Below are 20,461 nucleotides of genomic sequence, written 5' to 3'. Positions count from 1 at the left end.
AGCTCAGGTCTCTTGATGACAAGAGACAGGATAGGCAAGATGGAGTGAAGACTTTCAGAAGCAGTATACCTCAAAGGCTGGGAACAGCAGGGTCTGCAGGACTTAAATTCTATTTCAAGCACATACACGTACAGAATGCAGATGTAGGGATGAAAACCAGGCCCTTTGGGGTGGCAAGATGTAGGATATAGATTTGTATCTTAGCCATTAGCTGTAACTTCAGGGAAAACTACTTGTATCTTACAAGCTTCTACTAGTATTTCCATAACCATGAAATGGGGTCATAGTAACACTTGGACCAGACGATTGTCTGATGGGATGGAATCCCTGCCCCGTTTCTGATGTGCAGCAGATAGCCCATAAATGTGTTTCAGTTGTTTTATTCTTCATGCAAAGTGGGATTATGGCCCAAAGACATCCTCATGAACCCAAAGCAGCCCGCACTGACTTGCTGAAACCATGTGGATTTAGTTTATCGCTGTGCCAATAAAATGCCGTCATCTATTGAGAGAATTCCTTCTGAGTTTTAAGAATCTCTGAATACCTTTCTGGAATCAAGTGTGAAAACACCACTCCCCTCTGTTTGCAAAGGCATCCGTCCCATGCTCTCTGGACTGTCACGTTCTGTAACTGGATGTGTGGACCAAGCTGGCAGCTGTCCAGCCAGACCTGAGGTAAATGGAGTTTAGGCCCAATTTGTTTCCACCCTAGAGTCTTTAAATTCTATTTCAAGCACATACACATACAGAATGCAGATGTAGGGATGAAAACCAGGCCCTTTGGGGTGGCAAGGCTGTGCTCTTGAACTGCTGCAAGGCAGTTCTATACAAGCCTCTCCTGGGGATTGTTTCAGGCCCAGCCTTCAGGAATAGCTGTAGACTTTTCTCGTGGTTTAAGCTAATCCATGGGGCAGTCACCATAATTCACATTTGGAGCAAAGCATTCCAGAATCTGATCAGATAGGCTTTAAAACTTTTCTCTGCACTCAAATGAATTTGTGACCTCATAGGAACACAGGAGATCTCTTTCCCTGAGGATCTGACAGGGGATGGACAGCAAGGAGTAACAGAACTACTCATGCCTATTACACAAAGTTGACATGGGGACAGGTTTATATTAATTTACAAGCAAGATGTTATGAGACTAAGAATGCCATCTAGAAGAACTTAGAGCTCAGAGAGTCCCTAATCTAAAGTTCCCTTTAGATGACTAATAAATATGCATTAATTCACTCAGTATATATTTATTACCAACCTGTAATAGATGCTGGAGATGGCTGGAGCTGTTAAATGTGTAGTATATCAGAAGCAAAGAGAGTGAATCCCCACAGCAAGTTGGCTTCCAAGACTAGTCACATCGATGCACTCTGGATTTGATTGTGAGGCCCTTCCTTAGTGAATAGCAATCAAGAAAGACTCCCCATATCAGCCTTAGGCATCCACGTTCATACACATACACGTACAAATCTATGCATACATACATGTGCACACACCACATACATGAAAGATGGGGGGAAAGACCTATGGTACAATAGGCACTTTGATAGAAAAACCAAGAACAACAACAACAACGAAAACCTTAGAAGTTCCCTAGTCTTGGAACTGGTGTAAGGACTCAGTGGTTAAGAAAGCTTGCTGCTTTTTTAGAAGACCCAAAAATGGTTCCCTCCACCCCCATATGGCTGCTTATGGCCACTGGGATCTCTAGATGGTAATCTGCCATGGGTCAAAAGACCTGCATGCTCATTGTTCTCATAAACTCACCCAGGCACCCATATGTACACGTAAAAATGTAAAATGAATGTTATAGAAAAATCTCTATACTCATGAAACTTATTCTAGCTAAAAGACCATGAGGAAATACCTTCCATGAACCAAGTGGGAGAATAGCACTCCCCTCTCTTTGCAAAGGCATGGTTCCCATCCTCTCTGGATGGTCACGACCTCTAATAGGACCTGTGTATCATACCCAGTTGGCAGTTGCACTCTCCAGCCTGATGTCAAGAATTAAGATATGACTTTGTAGCATCTGGAGAGAAATGTTAAGGAACAGAAAGAAAACAAGGACAGGATATAAGTTAATAGGGAAAATGGGTGTTGAAATTCTAGGGGAGGTATCCAGGGAAACCCTCACTGAGAAGCTAGTACTAATAGGGATCTGGCTGGTGCCATGTAAACCCTAAATGGGAAATACCTTCTACCGATTGGCTCAAGTGCTGCTCTGTTGTCCTTTGGTTCCTGGTTGACATTGAGAAAGATAACATCTTTCTGATGTTTCCTCTGGGACTTTCCCCTGTCCCTGGGAGCCTTCGGGGGCTATGATCGTCCATGTATCAGTGACAAGCTTGAGTACGTTTGACAGTTCATGAACCTTCGAGTCTGCAGTATCATGATCCTTAGTTGCAGAGAGGGAGAAGACAGTCTCGTATTCTCTTTTCTTTACTTTGGTTTTTTGAAATTGTCTTTGTTTTTCCTGCTCTTTTTTACTCAACTTTTTTTTTTCTAGGAAGGAAGATGCCTAATAAAAATCCCCCGTGCTCTCTTCTTTCATGTTGAGTGCTTTCCTAAGGCATCTGAAATGCTTGGTAGTCTGTTAATATCAAAGAGGGAGACAAAGACATCCCAACCTGATGGCAGGTGTTCATACACAGTTCCTGGCTTGGCTCTTTCACAGAATCTGAGGGTCTCTTCCTCTGGGCCACTCAGCTTTCTAGGGAAGTTGCCCCAGTTCCTACATTAGAGTGGCATGTGCCTAGCATTGTCTTTTAAGGCTGATCAGCCAGAATTCAATCTTCAGCTTAGTCCTTTGTCTTGTAGGATGAGCACAATGAGGGGTCTTTGGTTGGGTGTCGAGGGAAGAGAAAGTTAAACATGCCTCTTGCCACTGGGGAGAAATGAAGTTGAGCAGAGCCTCGTCCTTTCATGCCCATCCTCAGAAGGAGCCTGGTACCCATGGGTTTCTTCAGTCTGACTCACTCCATAATGAGTTCTTCCCTTGAAGATTTTAGTGCTAGCTGTCTCTCATTCGAATCTTATCTACTCTCCCTATTTTTTTTTAAACTCTTCAGTGTGTGCTTTTTCTTATGTCCTTACTATTTCAGCGGAGCTTCTGGAGGGTACGCTTGTTAGGTGAGATGCCATTTTTAACTGGAAGGCATCTGTTTCTTTTTTCAGTTTCTTCCCACTAACACTCCTGTTAGTCTACTTCCCATAGCCTCTCCCAAAGACACAAGCTCTAGGATCCAGACAAAGTCTCCTCATCTTTGATTTAATGTTTTAGTTATCCATATCCAAATAGCAGATGAAGGCAAGTGTGTGGTTTGCTTTGTTTTGTTTTGTTTTCTGTTGCTATAATAAAATACCCTGACAACCACCAACAACAACAAACTAGGGAAGAAAAGGTTTATTTTGTCTTACAGTTCCAGAGTCCAACATTGTCAGAGAAAACACGACAACAGGAGGGAAGACAGGATAGCAAGAGTAGGAAGCTGGGTGATCACATTTCATCCACATTAAACAAAAAGAGAAGAGCAAATGGGGCCAGATTATAGAGTTTCCAATCCTGCCCCCAGGGATATACTCACTCCAGGAAGGCTCCACCTCCTAAAGGTCTCACGACTTAACCAGACAGTGCCCCTGTCCGGGGAACAAGTGTTCAAACGGATGAGCCAGGGGGACGTTTGTTATTCAAGCCACAGAGGCAAAAATGGTAGCTTGAGACTACTAATACTGTCATTTACTGGTCATTGCAGCAGTGATTGGTGAGGACATGTTCTTTCTGTCACAGTGCTGGGGAGTCCACGACCAAGGTGTTCATCCACTGTTCGTAGCCGTACATGGATGTGTTGCTGGAACAGTCAGTCAGGGCTTCCACTCATGAGACCTCTTTCTGGGATTAGGTTGGAGTCCTCAAGTGTGGGTTCTGTGAGCGAACATCAACCCTCGCTCATCAAGAAACAAATCCAGTGTGCCAGCACGCATCAAGTCTTCATTTCCCACATACTGGCTAATGTTTCATTGGCCAGAATGAGACATATGCCCCCTTGAAACTCAGTGGACATTCGGTGATGGTATTTGTGTCCTCTCCCATTGATATAAACATTATAGCTATAAAAAGAAAAAAAAAACCAACAGAAATGTGCTACCATTTCCACTTGATATGTTCCTGAATGAACTACTAAGATGAGCACTGAATCTTATACATTGCTATAATGATCATGTTCCCAATTAATGAAATACGTGCTAAAAATAGTCCTGCAGGGTCAGAGCCCTAAACATACCTTTTCTGAGGACAGTCCTATTGCCTTTTGCTATAGGTGATAAGGTTAACTCCTTGTCCTTTTGATTCTAAAAAAGCAGGGGAAAGGCCTGTTTAACCCCTGCCCAGACTCCAAAGAACCCGGATGCTTATATGGTAACCAGATAGTGCATTCTGTAGAATAAGCATCCCCCATTACTTGCTTTTCAAGTTTGTCCCAGTGTGGTAGAAGTGCCTTTAGCCTCTGCTGCACGACTCGTGGTTCTTGCTCTGTCCGCTGGCTGACGACTGTGTATTCCTTTGCATGCAGGTGTTCTCTACCTCCAGTATGGAGACGAAACCAAACAGCTGCGGATGCCGAATGAAATCACCAGCGCCGACACGATCCGCGCTCTCTTCGTAAGTGCCTTTCCACAGCAGCTCACCATGAAGATGCTGGAGTCACCCAGTGTTGCCATCTACATCAAGGATGAGAGCAGAAATGTCTATTATGAGTTAAATGATGTGAGGTGAGTAGTGACCTCTGGGGGATGTTGTTTTAGAGTGTGATTTTCTACACCTATTTTATTTATTCCGAGGGTCTTCAGACTGTAATTGATGTCTAGAGTTTGTGCTCAGTGTGAATTTCTCCTCCTCCTGACGGCAAGTGCCCAGTCATTACATTTGGCAGGACCACTGCACACAGATGGGAATCTGCCCTCTGGTTGCCTAGAGTTAAGTGCGAAGATGAGAACACATTTCTTCCCGGTAGACCTTTGGATGTGTTACTCGTTCTGTCTATATCATAGCTGAAAAGGATATAAATGATCCGGCAGTGCATTTTATCTAAAAAGCAAGAGAACTAAAGCCCAGAGAGGTGGTCAAGAAGTGCCAAGAGCTAAAGGCATACTTAAAGCTGAATTTTTCAAACTCCCCCATAAAGTAATCTTTCTCCCATGACAGAGCCTGTTTTAGGTAATGATGCTCTTGGGTCTTCACCTATGCTACACGTGTCTAAAATGAAACAGTAGACTCCGTTCACACAGAGGATGCCGAGAATCAGCTTCACATTCCGTTTCTAGAACATCATCCTTTACCCAAAGATGTCACGTGGCTCATGGGCTTTCTCTAGGAGACTCAGTTGGATAGGTTCACAGGAATGCTAGCAGCAAGGGGACCGAAGCCTTGTCATTAACTGCAGTGCTTTTGGCTGTAGAACCAAGGCACCCTTCTGATCTGTCCCAGACGAACAACCAGACAAATAAAATCTAAATCCATATAAACAAGAAGTTGATGGTATAGTCCCTAAATATTTTAGAAGTCAGATGATTTTGTCATGGCTAATCTAACCCTTTCATTTTATGGAACCAGAAATTCGGGCATATCAAAGTTAAGGGTCTTATTCAAGAACACACATCAATTAAAAACCACACACGTGCACGCACACATGCACCCGCACACGCACCAATCCTGACTATTTATATGCTCAGCCCAAATCATGAAGGGCAGGACCCAGACTCTCTGGTCCCTGCCCTGGGGATGGCAGCCCCTGCTGTTTCTTCATTGTGGAAAGAGTGAATAGCACTTTGTAAAACTGTGCCTCCAGAACACGAATGCAAGCTGATCCGTATCTCACAGTGATCCCAGATGATGTTCTGAGACATGTGCCAAGGTGTATGAGTAATTTAGGGCTTGCAGAACTTGACGCATGCCCCAAGCTACAGGTGCTACATCTGTTGTGCAACTTCCTGCCTTTGGAAAACAGGTTTAAATATTGATGACCACTGAAAAGTCATGGTTTTTTTTTTAGATAAATTATTAATCAAGCTGCCACCATTTTTTTAAATTTGCAAAACATAAACTTAAAAAAGAGGTAATCGCATTACATTTGAAGCACTTTCTTGTGATGACAGAAATCCATGTGGTCCTTTCACATGGTCAGACCATTTCAAGGCAATTGTCTCGCGTTTCTGTATTTACAGGGAGAGGCAGTGAGGAACAGCAGTAGCGACTAGGGGTGAGAATAAACAAAAGCTAGAGATTACAGGCTGCAAGGAAGCAATTGGGGAGCGACTGGGCTGGGCTCGCCTATATAAACGCTTTCTTGTGGCCATGACTTACCATTTTCCACAGCCTGTCCCAAGACTCAAGGTATGGCTCCTTGGCCTTGGTTTTGCCTTCTTTGGAAATGTCAGGGGGAGACATAGGAAGAGCCAAGATGGAAAACAGTCATGCTCCTCCTCCGTGGAACCCCAGCTGCTAAAACAACCAAGAGCAATGCTTGCTGAGAGAGAGGTGCTTTTTAACACAGTAATTTAAGGGCATAGCTCAAGAGAAGAGCATTTGCCCTCAAGGAACAAGTCCATGGTATCCTATTTGCTCTCTCACACACACACACACACACACACACACACACACACACACACACACACGCATGCACTAATAATGCTCAAATATGTTTTTTATTGCAATAATGATAACTCGTTGGCCTTTTGCCCGCCATTTTCTCTCCTCAGGTTGCTTTTCAGTTTCTTGAATTTAAGTGAAAAACGGGCCTGAAAGTATTCAAGATAATTTTTTTTTTTTTTTTTTTTGGTTCTTTTTTTCGGAGCTGGGGACCGAACCCAGGGCCTTGCGCTTCCTAGGCAAGCGCTCTACCACTGAGCTAAATCCCCAACCCCAAGATAAATTTTTTGTTTGGGGAATATATCATTTACCCTAAGCAATCCTAAGTATGCTCCTCACTGTACCAACTGACTTCTAGCTTTAGTACATACGATGTCTCAATTGCATTTAGGTTTATCGGTAGAAACTTTTTTTTACCACAAACATTATATGTTTTAAAATACGACTACCAGGTAGGTGTAACTCAAGACAATGGCTTTAATCTTTCGAAGTCGTGGGACGCCCATTCACGTCTTTCTGTGTTCTCCAACACAGCCTAATGGTCAGAACCTATTTCCTGGCCATTAGACTAGCTCTTACTGTATTGACTTCACACATTTTCCTCAGGGAGATACTGAAGAGAGTTCAGGTCAGGCTGCTGTAATGGCAATGCCACCGTAAGTGCAGTCTGGCCTTTTGCTGTTGGCTCGTCTCGGATGAGCATCTCTCTAAATTAATCGTGACCAAGCTCCTAGATTTTTAAGTACATTTACAACCGCAGTAAGCCTTTCTCACAGCGAGTGAGATTCTCGGGTTCCTCACATGTCATAGGTGACGTCTGCTAGCCAGGGGCAGGGCTCTTTTCATGAACCACTGTGTCCTAACTGCTGACTCTCTCTCTCCCTTTTGCATTAACCTGGCCCTGTTAGTAACAAGGGCTGCCTGCCCCGCCACTCCCACCCCTGCTCACTTCTAATGAGCTACTTAACACATGAAGCACCATGCAGGCTAGGACTAGTTGGTGCTTCAGAGCAGTGACTGGAGGATATTTAGAGAGAAACAAGACTCATCCAATAATCCTCCACTTCATTTAAAACACAAACATGACCCAAGGACTCCAGTGGCTGTGGTCAGCCCACTCAGTGCAAGAACACCTACAAGAAAGCAATTGCCATTGGATAAATGGGCCAGAGGGACTACAGGTGACCCTTGCAGAAGAGCCCAAGGCGAGAAAAGGGCTTCATACATGGGCCGCTCTTGTGTGATTTGAAGGTAGGCTTTGAGCAGGATGTAGGACCCCTGTCGTCTTCTGCAGTCTGATTTCTTGGCTCTAAGAACTGAGGTCAAAAGCAGAAAAGACTCAATGTGTCATATTTCCTTTGTGTTTCGACATGTATGGAGGGAAGTATTTTTAAAAATGCACTGTGGGAGGAAAAGAATGCTTTGTTAAACATACCAGGGTTGGTCTCTTTGATTTTTCTTTTTCGCCTACATTCTGTACACATTTTGTTTCCCTTGCTGAGCATGTTTGAAAGCAAAGAAAAATCATTTTTATGTGTACATTCATTGGATAAAGAGGAATGTTTAAACAAAGTAAACAATTAAATATTTAAGTATTAACCAAGTCTCTTGAAGGGAGTGTAAATACTGGAGTTTTGTTGCTTTTGCGAGTGTTCTTTTTCCACACTCTGAAGTTTGGAAGCAAGTTCTCATTACCTGATATCTATGGGTGGGCATTAATGCTGCAAGGATAACATGTTCCCTAGGAACAAGCGAAGGGAAGAAAAGCCAGTGATTTTTCTTGTTCTTTTTCTTATTTGCTATGGTGAAAGGATTTTTTTTTTTTTGGTCTGGCTCATGGCAGACAATGGCAGAGTGTCTGTCTGTCTTTTGCCTGATTATTTAAGGGCAGGGAGAGGAAATGACCAGAGTCAGGCTCCTTCGTCTGCCACAGTGATGGATGTATTTGATTCCAGGAATATCCAAGACAGATCCCTTCTCAAAGTATACAACAAGGATCCTTCACATGCGTTTAACCACATGGCGAAAGCCGTGAACGGAGACGTGAGGGTGAGTACCCCTGTCCTAGTGCTGACTGTATTCCCATTTCACACTGTCTCTTCTCACACCCGACTACCACGGTTCCCAGGTCCGTGCTGCTCATCTCACCTGGTGACTTTTTATTGATTCATTGGTAAAACAATCCGGTTTCCTGGTCACTTGGAGCCAAGGGATGAGAATGGGGCAGGGTCTGCTTTCATTTCGTGGAATTTATTTTTCATGACTATCCCTTTGTTTATGTATTTTAGTAGTGCCTCTCAGATGCTAGCATGTGCCCTTTCAGCTGCTCTGGAGGCTCAACCCCAAGCAGAGAATTGAGATAAATCTTCACTCCTAAGATATGAAAGGTATCCTGAAGGCCTTCTATATTGGTATCTTTGCTCCGTAATGTATTAGCTAGAGAATCTGTTGCAATATTTTCACTCAGTAAAAAGAGGACAAACAAATAAAATCAAGTGCATGAGATCTATGGAGAAGCAGCTCTTGTTGTCAGAGTAGCCAACACCCTCTCCGGTTGCTCACTTGCTAAGTGAGGGCCGTTTGCTCTTAATAGTAAACACTGCCGAATCTTCTCTGAACCATGCCAAGGGCAGAATATAAATGCCTACATGATTTGGGAGCTGAACTCTCCAGATTTAGGTCATCTCAGGAGATTAACCAAATATTTATAATATTTAGGAATGTTTGGAAGGAAAACTTTGTAAGAGTCTGAAGATCAAATTAGGGAATGGATGGGTAGCTAAAACAAAGGTGAGGAATTAAAAAACAAAATCAATTTTTCAAAGTGCATCCCTTCCCCAGTGCATGTACAAGTGTTCACACAAACACACCCACAAGACACTAGAGTTCAACTTTTAAAAAAAAATAACTTTTTATTGTCAATGAAATCTAGGCATCATCTCCTATTGGACTTCCAGCGAGTGAGCTGCTCTCTGCTCCTCATGTGGCACGTGCATTTCTTTTTGCTGCTGTATTAAATGATGACAAATTTAGTATAGTAGAGCAACATGTGTTTACAGCCATGTGTGTCTAGAGTCCGTAGAGAACATGAGTATTACCAGTCTAAGAAAGAACTGACTAGTCACGCTGAATTCTCCTCTCTCTCTGTCTCTGTCTCTGTCTCTGTCTCTGTCTCTCTGTCTCTCTCTGTCTCTCTCTCTCTCTGTCTTTCTCTCTCTATGTCTATGTCTCTCATTCTCTCTCTCTCTCCCTTTCTCCCTCCCTTTCTCCCTCCCTTTCTCCCTCCCTTTCTCTCTCTCTCTCTCTCTCTCTCTCTCTCTCTCTCTCTCTCTCTCTCTCTTTCTCTCTCTCGCTCTGTGTGTGTGTGTGTGTGTGTGTGTGTGTGTGTGTATGTGTGTATGAGAAAGAGAAAGAGAGAGAGAGGGGAAACAACTCAGCTATTACTCTCTAATGAGAGACAACAAATGTTTGCAATGTAGTTAGCAGGAAAGTCCTTATATTTTAATAAAGATTACTCAGAAAGGAGAAATTTAAAAAGCTCTTTCAGAAACATTTCTGAAGCCTACAACTGAGACCCTATTCCCAGATTTTAGAAACTTTAAAGATGTGGAAACTTTTCAGAGCCTCGTCTTTAGGCTCTGCGGGTTGGATCTGATTCTTCTCTTCATGAATGGGGCTGCCTTGCCGGGAAAGGGCTGGACATTTTGCTAAGTCCTGCCTGTGGTCCAGCTGTGAGACGTCACTGTTTGTGGTGAAGAACAGAAGGGAACAGAGCAAAGATCAATTGCTGTTGTAGACTAAACCAAGCTGCATGGTAGGCCAAGGCGCACTGCGTCCTCCTGTGTGTTGGCACTGTGAGTATGCCCTTGAAGGGGCTCAGTGATAAACATTCATGTTATAACGCGAATTAGATTCCAGCCCGTATAAAACACATGCAATCCCGGTATTTTATTTACAAGCCGTAAGCCTGGATTGGGCAGATTTTCAAACTCTTCTAACTTAACACCCCAGCCAGGTGTCCCTTGTTACTTGCTTTTCTCCTGGCCAAGCGCTCAAGGTCCATCTCCCCTCAAGGCAGCTTCCTCCTCTTCCTCTGTGACCTTTCTCCTTTTCCCTCTCTCTCCAAAGACGTCCAGCCAGGTACAGGAAAACTCGTTTACATCTACCTACTGCTCAATCGCAGGCTTTCGTCGCTTAGTGGCCAATTAATTTGGGGAGCAAGGTTGGGTAGCATCGCTTTGTACAGAATTTAACGCCTGGATGCAAGCAGCACCAGAGCAGCTCTCTACAGCAGGCATCGGTCACTGCAGACCCCTAATGTCCTTGGACTTCACTCACCAGCCTCCAGAGACAGCCTGGGCCAGACCTGCAGGCTGACCACTCCTTCAGCACGCATAGGGAACAGATGTGAACTGGGACAAGCCGAGCAGCTGTAACAGTGATGCCCGCATTCTGCCATGACCCCTGAGACTTTCCGTAAACAAGGACTTTAATACCTGGTCTTTGAGTCAGAAGAAATGTCAGACTACAGGTTCCAGGCAGTTCTCCCAGAGCGGTTTTATGATTGAATGGTGTGGCCCAGGAAGCAACTTAGACCAAAGTATTAACTCTGAGGTTATGGGCCTCTGACTGTACATGGGATTTGTGTTGGTGGGGAAGCAGGCGTCTGGTTGTTCCCTTAACATGTAGCTGAACATTGCCGCGGCCTCTGTCTAATGAGCCTTGTTCTTCTTGGCTAGAACTGAACATACATAACTGGACTTCTGAGCCTGTTGATTCTTTCCACGTGGCTGTAAAGCACCCCAATCTAATTTAGTCACATGGTTCTTTTGTTCCTTATATCAGGTTTGATAATTTAATTCCCAGGGCAGTCCCCCCGCCCCCAAATGGAGCAGGCCCTTCTGAATAATTTATGTGCTTATTCACAAATTATGTGTCCCTCAAAGGTCATCCATTCTGCTTTGTGGCTAGAACTTTTTGGCTTCCTGTTCACTAATCCTGATGGCTATCTTATGATTTAGGCCTCTCTATTTCTTGTGGACATTGATATTATTTTTCAGAATCCTCTGCCGTCACTGTGAAAGGCTTTCTGCCCACCCTGGATCTTACTCATCTGTCTTTAATCTTTGACTTGAATGCAGACAACTGCTCGATGTGCATTTAGGACACACTCCCCAGAATTAACCCCGCATCTTGAATTAACTACTAATACCCAAGTCAGTTGCTTCTCTCCAGTTGTTTTCTGTTTGAGCTTTGTGTTTGACACCGAAGAACGGTCTCCTTAGAAACCAATGGCTTCCTGTCCACACCACGGCCAAACTCTTTGCCTACATCCAAACACACCCTAGCTTCCCTTACTCAGTAGACCTTTCTGTTACTCACCAGTGGCTTTGGCACGTTCAGGCAAGTTTTACGCAGCTTGAGCTTTGCACGTTTTCTTTTGTCTTTCTTGGGTTGTCTCTTAGCTTGACCTAGAACTTGTGGTTTTCCTCTTCTCTCCACTTTAACTACTGTTTAAACACTAGAATCCCCGTGAATGAACCTCGAAATGTATTCCTAGATCCACTCCCTGTGACTCCAAAGCCAAGTGTGTAGCCTCTTAGCTGTTATCTTCACGTTGATTTTCTTGCAGTGTTCCTAGTGTACAACATTGAAGAAAATCTTTCTTGCATCCCTGTTTTTGAAGGCTGGAGTGCCTGTGTCTGTGTGTACTCATGCTGCATGTTCACCCGCACATGCTCAGGAAATAGAACGGGAAAGACTTGAAAACACTGAGTGTCTGGCTGCAGAGGTGGCCCAAGTGGTTCAGAGCAAGTGCTACTCTCCCAGAGGACCACGTTCAGTTCCCAGCACTCACATCTGGCAGATTACAACTCCATGTAACTCTAACTTCAAGGGATCAGAGTCCTCCTCTGACCTCCTCAGGCACTGCACTCTGTACCCAAACCCATACACAGATATACACAAGTACACATACTTAAAAATTAAAACCATTTTTAATTGAATTATCAGTGATTCTTCTCTCGGATGCCTGTCCTTCAAAATATTCAACCGTTCACCAGCCCTTCCCCTGTCACTCACAAAGTCTCTCACAGACAACCGTTTGGCTTGTATTAATATTCCTGTAAGTGCTCTTTTGTAAGTTTTTATTAGGCACTTGCAAGTATAATTTCCTTTAATCCTTAAGACCAAACTTTGAATCAGACCTTGGTGTGAGTCCGTATCTGTATCGCTGATAAAGACTTGTTTCTGGAACGCAGTTACTTAGCTAGAGGAACGAGGTGCTAGTGCAGCAGGAAGCTAGCCTCCTAGTCAAGGTGCATAGCTCACTTCCGCTGCTTTAACGGCAGTGCTCACATTTCACAGCCTCTCTGTGCTTCCTGTGTCAAGTGTTTCCTGTTCCTGGCGTCTGGAGGGCCCTATGTCTCCATATATGTCTGCCTGCTATGGTTCGAGTGTGTTCCCTAAAGGCTCATGTATCAGGAACGGGACCTGCAATGTCATGGTCGTGAGAGGTGGATTATTAGAGGTCTGGTGAAAAGTGTTGGATCCTCAGGGAACCTACTCAAAAAGGATTCATTTAGTTCCCCACACCGGGTCAATTACGGCAGCCATAATTATCACAGTGAGGCCACTCGCATGCTTACTTACATGACCCATACACTTTCTGCTCTTTTGCCATGCTATTTTAACAGATTTGCCCTCACCATTCACCTGCACCACGCTATCTGGATGTCCTAGCCACCAGAATGATGGTTGGTGCCAACAATAACTCGCACCCCAGAAAAAATGCAACCCTCATATGTTTTGCTACAGCAACACAAAATGGACTTTGCCTTCTCCTTTTACACATTAAAGGACAGCTTTCCCCTTCCTTCCTCTAACAAACTACCAGAACGAGAAATCACGGAGGAAGTGCTCAAGGTCTTAAGGCTGCACCAGGAGGCTGGGTATCTGTCCAGAAGACGATGAACCAACCGTAAGGCAGTTTCAAAGCTATTTGGAACGTTTTAACAGAAGACACTAAGGGATAACCGGCAACTGTATGGGTTAGAGTAACAGGTTGGCTTAAAATAGTGAAGCTTACTGAAGTGTTTACATGTTAAATGACACGGTGAATGGCGTTTTCTTTAAAACCACTCCAACAGTGGAAGAAAAAAGTAGAGGAAACCACGTTGAAAAAACTTAAAACAGTAATAGGACTTCATTGCATTTTTCTGGTCTTTTTATGTTTTAAAGATCCCACATTAAAATGTTTTTAAAGTAATTAAAATTGAGAACTGCTTTTGGAACTTAAACGAAAGACTGCTCACTGCGAAAAGCTCCTGCATGCTCTCTATCCTGCTTTCCTTTCAGGGGCAAGCGGACACATTCTTGTCCTGTGCCAACCCTTTGGGTCATGTTCACGTTATCCCGCAGATGGTACGTCCTTTAAAGGCCCAGATCATAACATGCTCTCCCCCATATCTCCCTGGAAGCCAGTGTGGCATCTGGAGGGGCAGTGAGCGTGAAGTGTGGGCGTAGCCCAGGACAAGAAGCACTAAGGTGCTACAGATGCTGCGATGTTCATTTTCCGTCCTTTGTGAGGACCCGCTGTAAAAATATCCCCAGTCTCATTCCCAAGAATAGTTCCCTTCTCCTGGTTTATTTTTATCGTGTGGACACTGGGAGCCTTGTACATGATCATTTTCCTTCTTTGTATTGCTACTCCAGAGCTTAGAATTACATTTGTGGCCCACCCACAGCAAGGGTGCAAACATTTGCAGGCTGTAGTTTGTGTGCTGGCGTTGTTCCTGGTCTCTCTCTTTAATGTCAGTGCCTTTCTTCTTCCTCTTGTCAGATATTCCACTTGCCTTCTTTTTTTTTTCCTTACAGAATTATAATAATTCATGTGAGTGGTATTAGTTCCTCTGCAGAATCTCTCCAGACATAGTGTTTTCTGGGTGTACCATTATTCCCGATGTCAGATCACAGACCTTCCCGTGTCTGTGGAGTAAGCAGCATGGGAAAGTACTTTATATTTTAACTAGGTTTCAAGTCGATAACTGCAAAATAGATGTGCTGACTCCCAGTTTTTCCTGATGCTAAATCAGAGGCCAAAAACCTTTCCTTGACTCACGCAGCAGGCAGATACCAGATCTGACACTGCTTCCTACAGTGTCTGTGTCTTCAGCCCCGGCTTTCCTCTCTCGATATTTATGTATAAGGTTTACAAGTTATGAAATGTTATTCCTAGTAAGATGTCAAATCACACAAAATAATATTTTATTCATTCATTCTTTTTAAAAAAGATTTATTTATTTGTTTTATGTAAGTACATTGTACACCGTCATTGTCTTCAGACACACCAGAAGAGGGCGTCGTCGGATCCCATCGCAGATGGTTGTGAGCCACCATGGGGTGGCTGGGAATTGAACTCAGGACCTCTGGAAGAGCAGTCATTGCTCTTAACCACGCTCCATTCAATCGTTTCTTAACACAGTTGCATGTCCACTCCAGGGCATCTTCTTCTTTTCCTTTGTCCCACCCTGTTCTCAGAGGATGACACAAAAGATAACCACAGCAAAAAGAAGGGACGGAGGGAGGGAGGGAGGGAAGAAAGAGTTATACAGGGAGGAAGGCGAGGAGATGACCAGGCTGTTGTGGTTGTGATAAAAGTTTTAGATCTGAAGGTCTCGGATAACACTGTGGGAATGGAAGAGAACATGGAAGTATCAGAGAACACATCCCTTCCTTTGTTCCCGTGTTGGTGGACTCTGCCCGGCCCAGCCCTTCTACCTGTTTAGTGGCAGTGGCATTAGAAACTGAGTCTGCGCCCGGCACTTTGTTCAGCATTTTGATTGTATTCGCTCCTATCTGATTTTCATAACATGAGAGAGAAATCCACGTGCATGCGCATGCACGCACACACACGTACAAACACGCACACACAAACGCACACACACACACACACACACACACACACACACACACAGAGGAGAAGTTAGTCAGCCCACCTAGTACCACACACTTAGTGATGGTGCTGAATGCAGAGCCAGGCTTCTTGATCTCTTCTGTGGTCCTCACCACCTCCTCAGTCTCCATCAGTGTCCCTGGGTCATCACCACATCTGTGAGCTGTCATTTCCTGAAAACCTAGCTTGGGAGTGACTCTCTTCATCACCCAACCTTTCGTTTCCTTCCTTTTCCACGTCGCTTTTTCCTTAGAACTTCCATGGACAACCCTTCACCCCCATCCTCTTAACATGTTCTCCTCTCTTGCCTTTGCCAGAGTTACTGATGCACACTTCTGACACATACAGTCCTCAGAGACCAGGTCCCATTTTATTCATCTTCAGACTCCCTGTGGCTCTCTCAGTATCCCATTCTGCATAGATCCTAACTGCAGTCATGGAAGATATCACTTAGGTCAGCATTTTCCCCTCGAGCATCCTGGCAGTGCTTTATCTACTAGGGTCAATACAGTGGTCTGTAAATGAGGCTGTCAGTGGTTTGCAGACCATCATCCCCCGTGAGAGGCAAGAAAGCCTGCTTGCCTTCCTGTAGTCTCCGTTCCATCACTGGAATGGGGCAGTGGTTATTTTCCCTGGAGTTTGAGATGAGAATAACAGTGTGGGGGAGTCTGGCTTTCTCAGATGCAGCAAGCGGTGGTGGGAAATGCACATTTTAACAAATGTGCATTTATCTCCCTCCAAAGAGGGAGTTCCAGGAGTTGACTCACCTGCGGTAGAAAGTAAGCTAGCGTCCCAGTAAACAAACCTAAATAAGAAACCGCAGATTGCTGTGTGCATAGTTCCTGAGGACAGAACTTGCCTTTAAATGGAGCAGGTTGTTGTCATTTCGAGTACCTTCAAACTTGTAAACTAAGCATTATGGTTTTACTATATTGCATTCTTTTTTTTTTTTTTTTTCTTTTTTTCGGAGCTGGGGACCGAACCCAGGGCCTTGTGCTTGCTAGGCAAGCGCTCTACCACTGAGCCAAATCCCCAACCAGCATTATGGTTTTACAACAGCGAGCATCACCCCACGGTTATAAAATGCCCCAGATCTCTCTCCCCCTAGACCATGGAGCCAGCCCTATCCACCACTCACGCTTTCTGCTGGTCCTGAAGCTGTAACAGTAAACCAAGCAGATGTTGTAACCACCTCTTCCAGACCTGGCCAACCAGGAGACCAGAACAGCCAATGCTCGATGCTGGGATCAACATCTGTCGTTTTTTTCCTCATCAGCTCCAGGCTGTGCAAAGCCAGAGCTTCACTCTGTCATTGCTGCCTCAGTGAGCACTGTGGGTCTTGGTTGTGATCAGTGAGCTCCAGGGTGCCCGTGAGGATGACCGTGCTACCGATGATGAGGAAATGCTCTTACTGCACTGACTAACAAGCAGCTTGCACATTTTAATGCAGAGTCTGTCCCCCACTTCTTCGCACCGCGCTCCCAGGTCTTCATTTTTCAGAGGCAGGAGGGCAGCACGCACATCACATAGGCGGCTTCAACGGGCGCAGGTCTCATCTTTCCTGCTGCATAGTTGCTCGCCTTTTCCATACACGTTTTTTTGTCATTGAGAGGTTATGACAACATGAGCCATATTGTATTTATAAACATCACGTGTTTCCTTGATCTGGCTGCAGTTTCTGCCAGACAGCACACAGGGAAGAAACGTTTCTCTCCTTGGCTCGGCGTTGCTTTTCGTTAGGCTGATTTCCGGAACAGGGGAAAAGGCATTCCTGCAGCTTTAACTCTCAGAGAGAAGTGGTAGCCCTGGATGTCCGTGAAATAGTTTTAACAAGGGTGGCTATTGCTCCTTTCAACCACATGTTTTGACTAAAGGCTTCCTCTGTAAGAAAGCAAAGCCCAGATTTAGTCACCACGAGGACAGACAGAGCTGGAAGCATTCGACAGATGGGTGGTTCTGAGGTCTCTGCGAGTCTAGAAAGTTTCTTCTACAAAAGAACAGACCACGGAAGATGAAAGGTAAGAGCTCTGCTTCCTTTAAAACAGACTGCAGTCCTTCGAGACTCCCCTGTCCGGGCTCTGGCACAGATCGGACCCTTTTCTCCCTTGCGATGTCTAAGGGATTCACCCCAGTGAGGAACTGGAGTTGAAGGATTTGTAGGAACTTCCTGCATGCTGCTTCGAAAGCTAGCGATATCATTGTTATTGGAATTCTCTGGTTTTAAAGACCCCCTTTTAATCCCACTGGGGCTCTCTCTGAGCTACAGATCCGTGATCTAGGAGCCTGTTTCTGGTTAACCTTGTAGTTTAGCAAAGGTTTTGAAGGGGTCAGTGCAGTTGCTTGAACGGGGGGGGGGGTTCTTTGGTTTATGGGCTTGTGGCAGTATTCAGTATTTTCTTAAAGATGTTGTCTTTCGTTCTGTTCTGAGATCAAGTGGAGAAAATTGAATAGGAAAGAGAGAAAGCCGTGTGTGTGGCTTGTAGCATTCTGGGGAAGTTTTCCCTGGGGAATTCATCTTAAATTCTTTAATAAGAAGGAGAACACTGAACAAGTGTCTGGTTTCTAGACAGCCTGTTACGTGGAGTTTAATGATTACCTGGAAGCCCTTGGCAGACATCATGTTCACCTGCGACAGTGGTTCTGTGTGACATCACGTTATAGAGTGCTTTTAAATGAATTTAATGTGCGACATGCCCTTTTAAGCTCATCAGCTTCCTCTTAAAGGAACACAACCTTATAGATGATTTAACTATGCAGGACGTTGGTATCCACTGGGCCTCATTGTATGTACCGTTTCATATAGTCAGCTTGGTAATGGCATAAATACTCGTACCCATTTTAAGACCGGAAAATCGAGGCCGAGGGAGATTAAAGTGACAAGATCCCACAGTACTAAGCAGCAGAGATTTAAACCCAGGCTTTTCCCTGCAGAGCCTTTGTGTCTGCTTGGGACACCCCGTGGCCTCACCAATCCCCCAGCATTTCGGGGCAGACAGCATCCACTGGGAATAGAGAAAATATCATATTTACTCAGTGTCAAAATATTATCTGGTGCCGTGGGAGGTTTTGCTGTTGTTGTTTGGGGCTCTCTTTTTTATTTGGTTTTGTAAATTAGGAACCCGGAAACTAGTTCCCGGGGACCAGGTTACAAGTTAAGGTGAGGGCAGTCAGCACCAGATGAATGACTGTTTATGTTGCTGGCTTCTACTGTTTCTTTTCCATAAACGCTAAGTTGCGGGGGAGAGGGGAGAACAAAACAAAACAAAACAAAACAAACAAACAAAAAAGAATAAAACCGCAGGTGTTTGTGGGACAGAGCAGGCAGTGTGTCTGTGAGTTTGGTAATGGAGTTGAGTCGTTACAAAGAACATCAAAGGGGGAGGCTCTGAAGTTAGGGCTGCAGGCTTTGCTTTAACCTTCTCCTGTGCTCCGCCTTGCCCCTTGCGAAGATACAGACCTCAGCTCAACAGCGGAAAACACCTAGTGATTTGTTATGCAAAGTTCTCACCCGGGATGCAGCTGCTCACATGAGACAGGTTTGGGGTTTCAGGATCAAGGCAGCCTGCACCCAACTCTATTAGAGCAAATTTAGAACATTTCAAAGCGGAGCTCCTTCTGCAAATGAATATATACTATGATGTTATTGTTGTTACTTTTGTATCTAGCGTTGACAGAAAAAGCAGCCCAGGTAAATATCACTCGAGGCTGCTTGGCTCCTCTGCAGATGCTCTGCAGCCCCTAACCATCCAAAGCCTCTGCCTCTGTTTGCTGGGGAGGCTTGGCCACACCTCTCTGCTTCTCACACGAAAGCCACACCTCCTTTCTTTGATGTTAGCAGAAGTGGCCTTTGACCGGCACGTGCATCCCAGCCTTCTAGCCACAGGCCTCCTTCCCACAGGTTGTTTCCTGGCTACTCTACCACTATTCCGTGTTCTTTGTGGGTTTCCTCAAAGGCGGTCCAGACTGTGCCAGATTGTACCTTCCCATATCGGCCCAGGCTCCCCAGGTCTGGCGCCCTGCTCTGAGGCAGACTGACTAATTTTTGTGCCTTTCCCAAAATATCTCAGGTGAGTGTGTTATTTTCATATAAATTTGAGCATAGGGGGAATGATGTGCTAATAATGTGTTTCTAAGATCCATGTCACCTCAGCGACATTTCTCTCGGCTGCGCTTTACCCCCATGGTGTAGCAGCTTCTTTGCTTACATGTAATTTGCAGGAGCAAGAAATGTCCCATCTGCTTTTGAGGAAATACTCCCTTAGATTCATGACTCAGGAACTGTACCCAACCAGGATGGTCGGTGTTCCTTCCCTCAGTGACTAAGCCTGACGAGTTTGAAATCTTTGGGCTTAAAAGCTCCAAAGAGGGTCTTAGCCATCAACTTTTGTAAATCATTCACCTGGAAGATCAGATCCAAGAGGCTGAGCGTGGCTGGAGAGATTTGGTCAGGTTTACAGACCAGAAAAGGGATGACACACGGCTGGAGCTGAAGCCGCGGGCCCCAGACAAGCCCATTAACCTCATCCATTGCCACTTCCTACTGGCCTTGGCTTTTGTTCTCACCCCCTGGGCGTCATCTGGAGTGTGTGTGGGTGTGTGTGTGGGTGTGTGTGTATGTATGTGATGTGTGTGTGTATGTGTGTGTATGTATGTGGTGTGTGGGGGTGGGGGCCAGACAGATGGGTGGACAGACAGAGACACAGAGAGAAGCCAGTACTCCATGCAGCACACGCTTGCCTTGAGACTACTCTGTAGCCAAGGTTTTCTTCAACTTCACGCATCATTTTGAGGCCTCCATGAGGACAGTAGCCCCCATGCCTGGCTTTCCACCTTGTTTCTTGGTGAGCTTGGGACAGCTATAAATCT

The 20,461-nt window shown here is 44.9% G+C and overlaps 1 protein-coding gene across 4 annotated transcripts in view; it reads left to right on the top strand.

Annotated features, from left to right (window-relative positions):
- Positions 1–20,461, top strand: part of Kiaa1217 (KIAA1217 ortholog) — a 292,280-nt gene that overhangs the window by 194,294 nt on the left and 77,525 nt on the right. For all 4 annotated transcript variants that reach the window (XM_032885186.1, XM_032885185.1, XM_032885187.1 and 1 more), the window contains exons 4-5: positions 4,568–4,766; positions 8,598–8,691. In XM_032885186.1, the coding sequence (XP_032741077.1) occupies positions 4,568–4,766; positions 8,598–8,691 (293 nt within the window). The remainder of the gene's footprint in view (positions 1–4,567; positions 4,767–8,597; positions 8,692–20,461) is intronic.

Source organism: Rattus rattus, chromosome 14 (assembly GCF_011064425.1).
Source record: "Rattus rattus isolate New Zealand chromosome 14, Rrattus_CSIRO_v1, whole genome shotgun sequence".
Classification (NCBI taxonomy): domain Eukaryota; kingdom Metazoa; phylum Chordata; class Mammalia; order Rodentia; family Muridae; genus Rattus; species Rattus rattus.
Note: the sequence above shows the minus strand (reverse complement) of the source record. Positions and strands in the feature narration are given on the sequence as shown.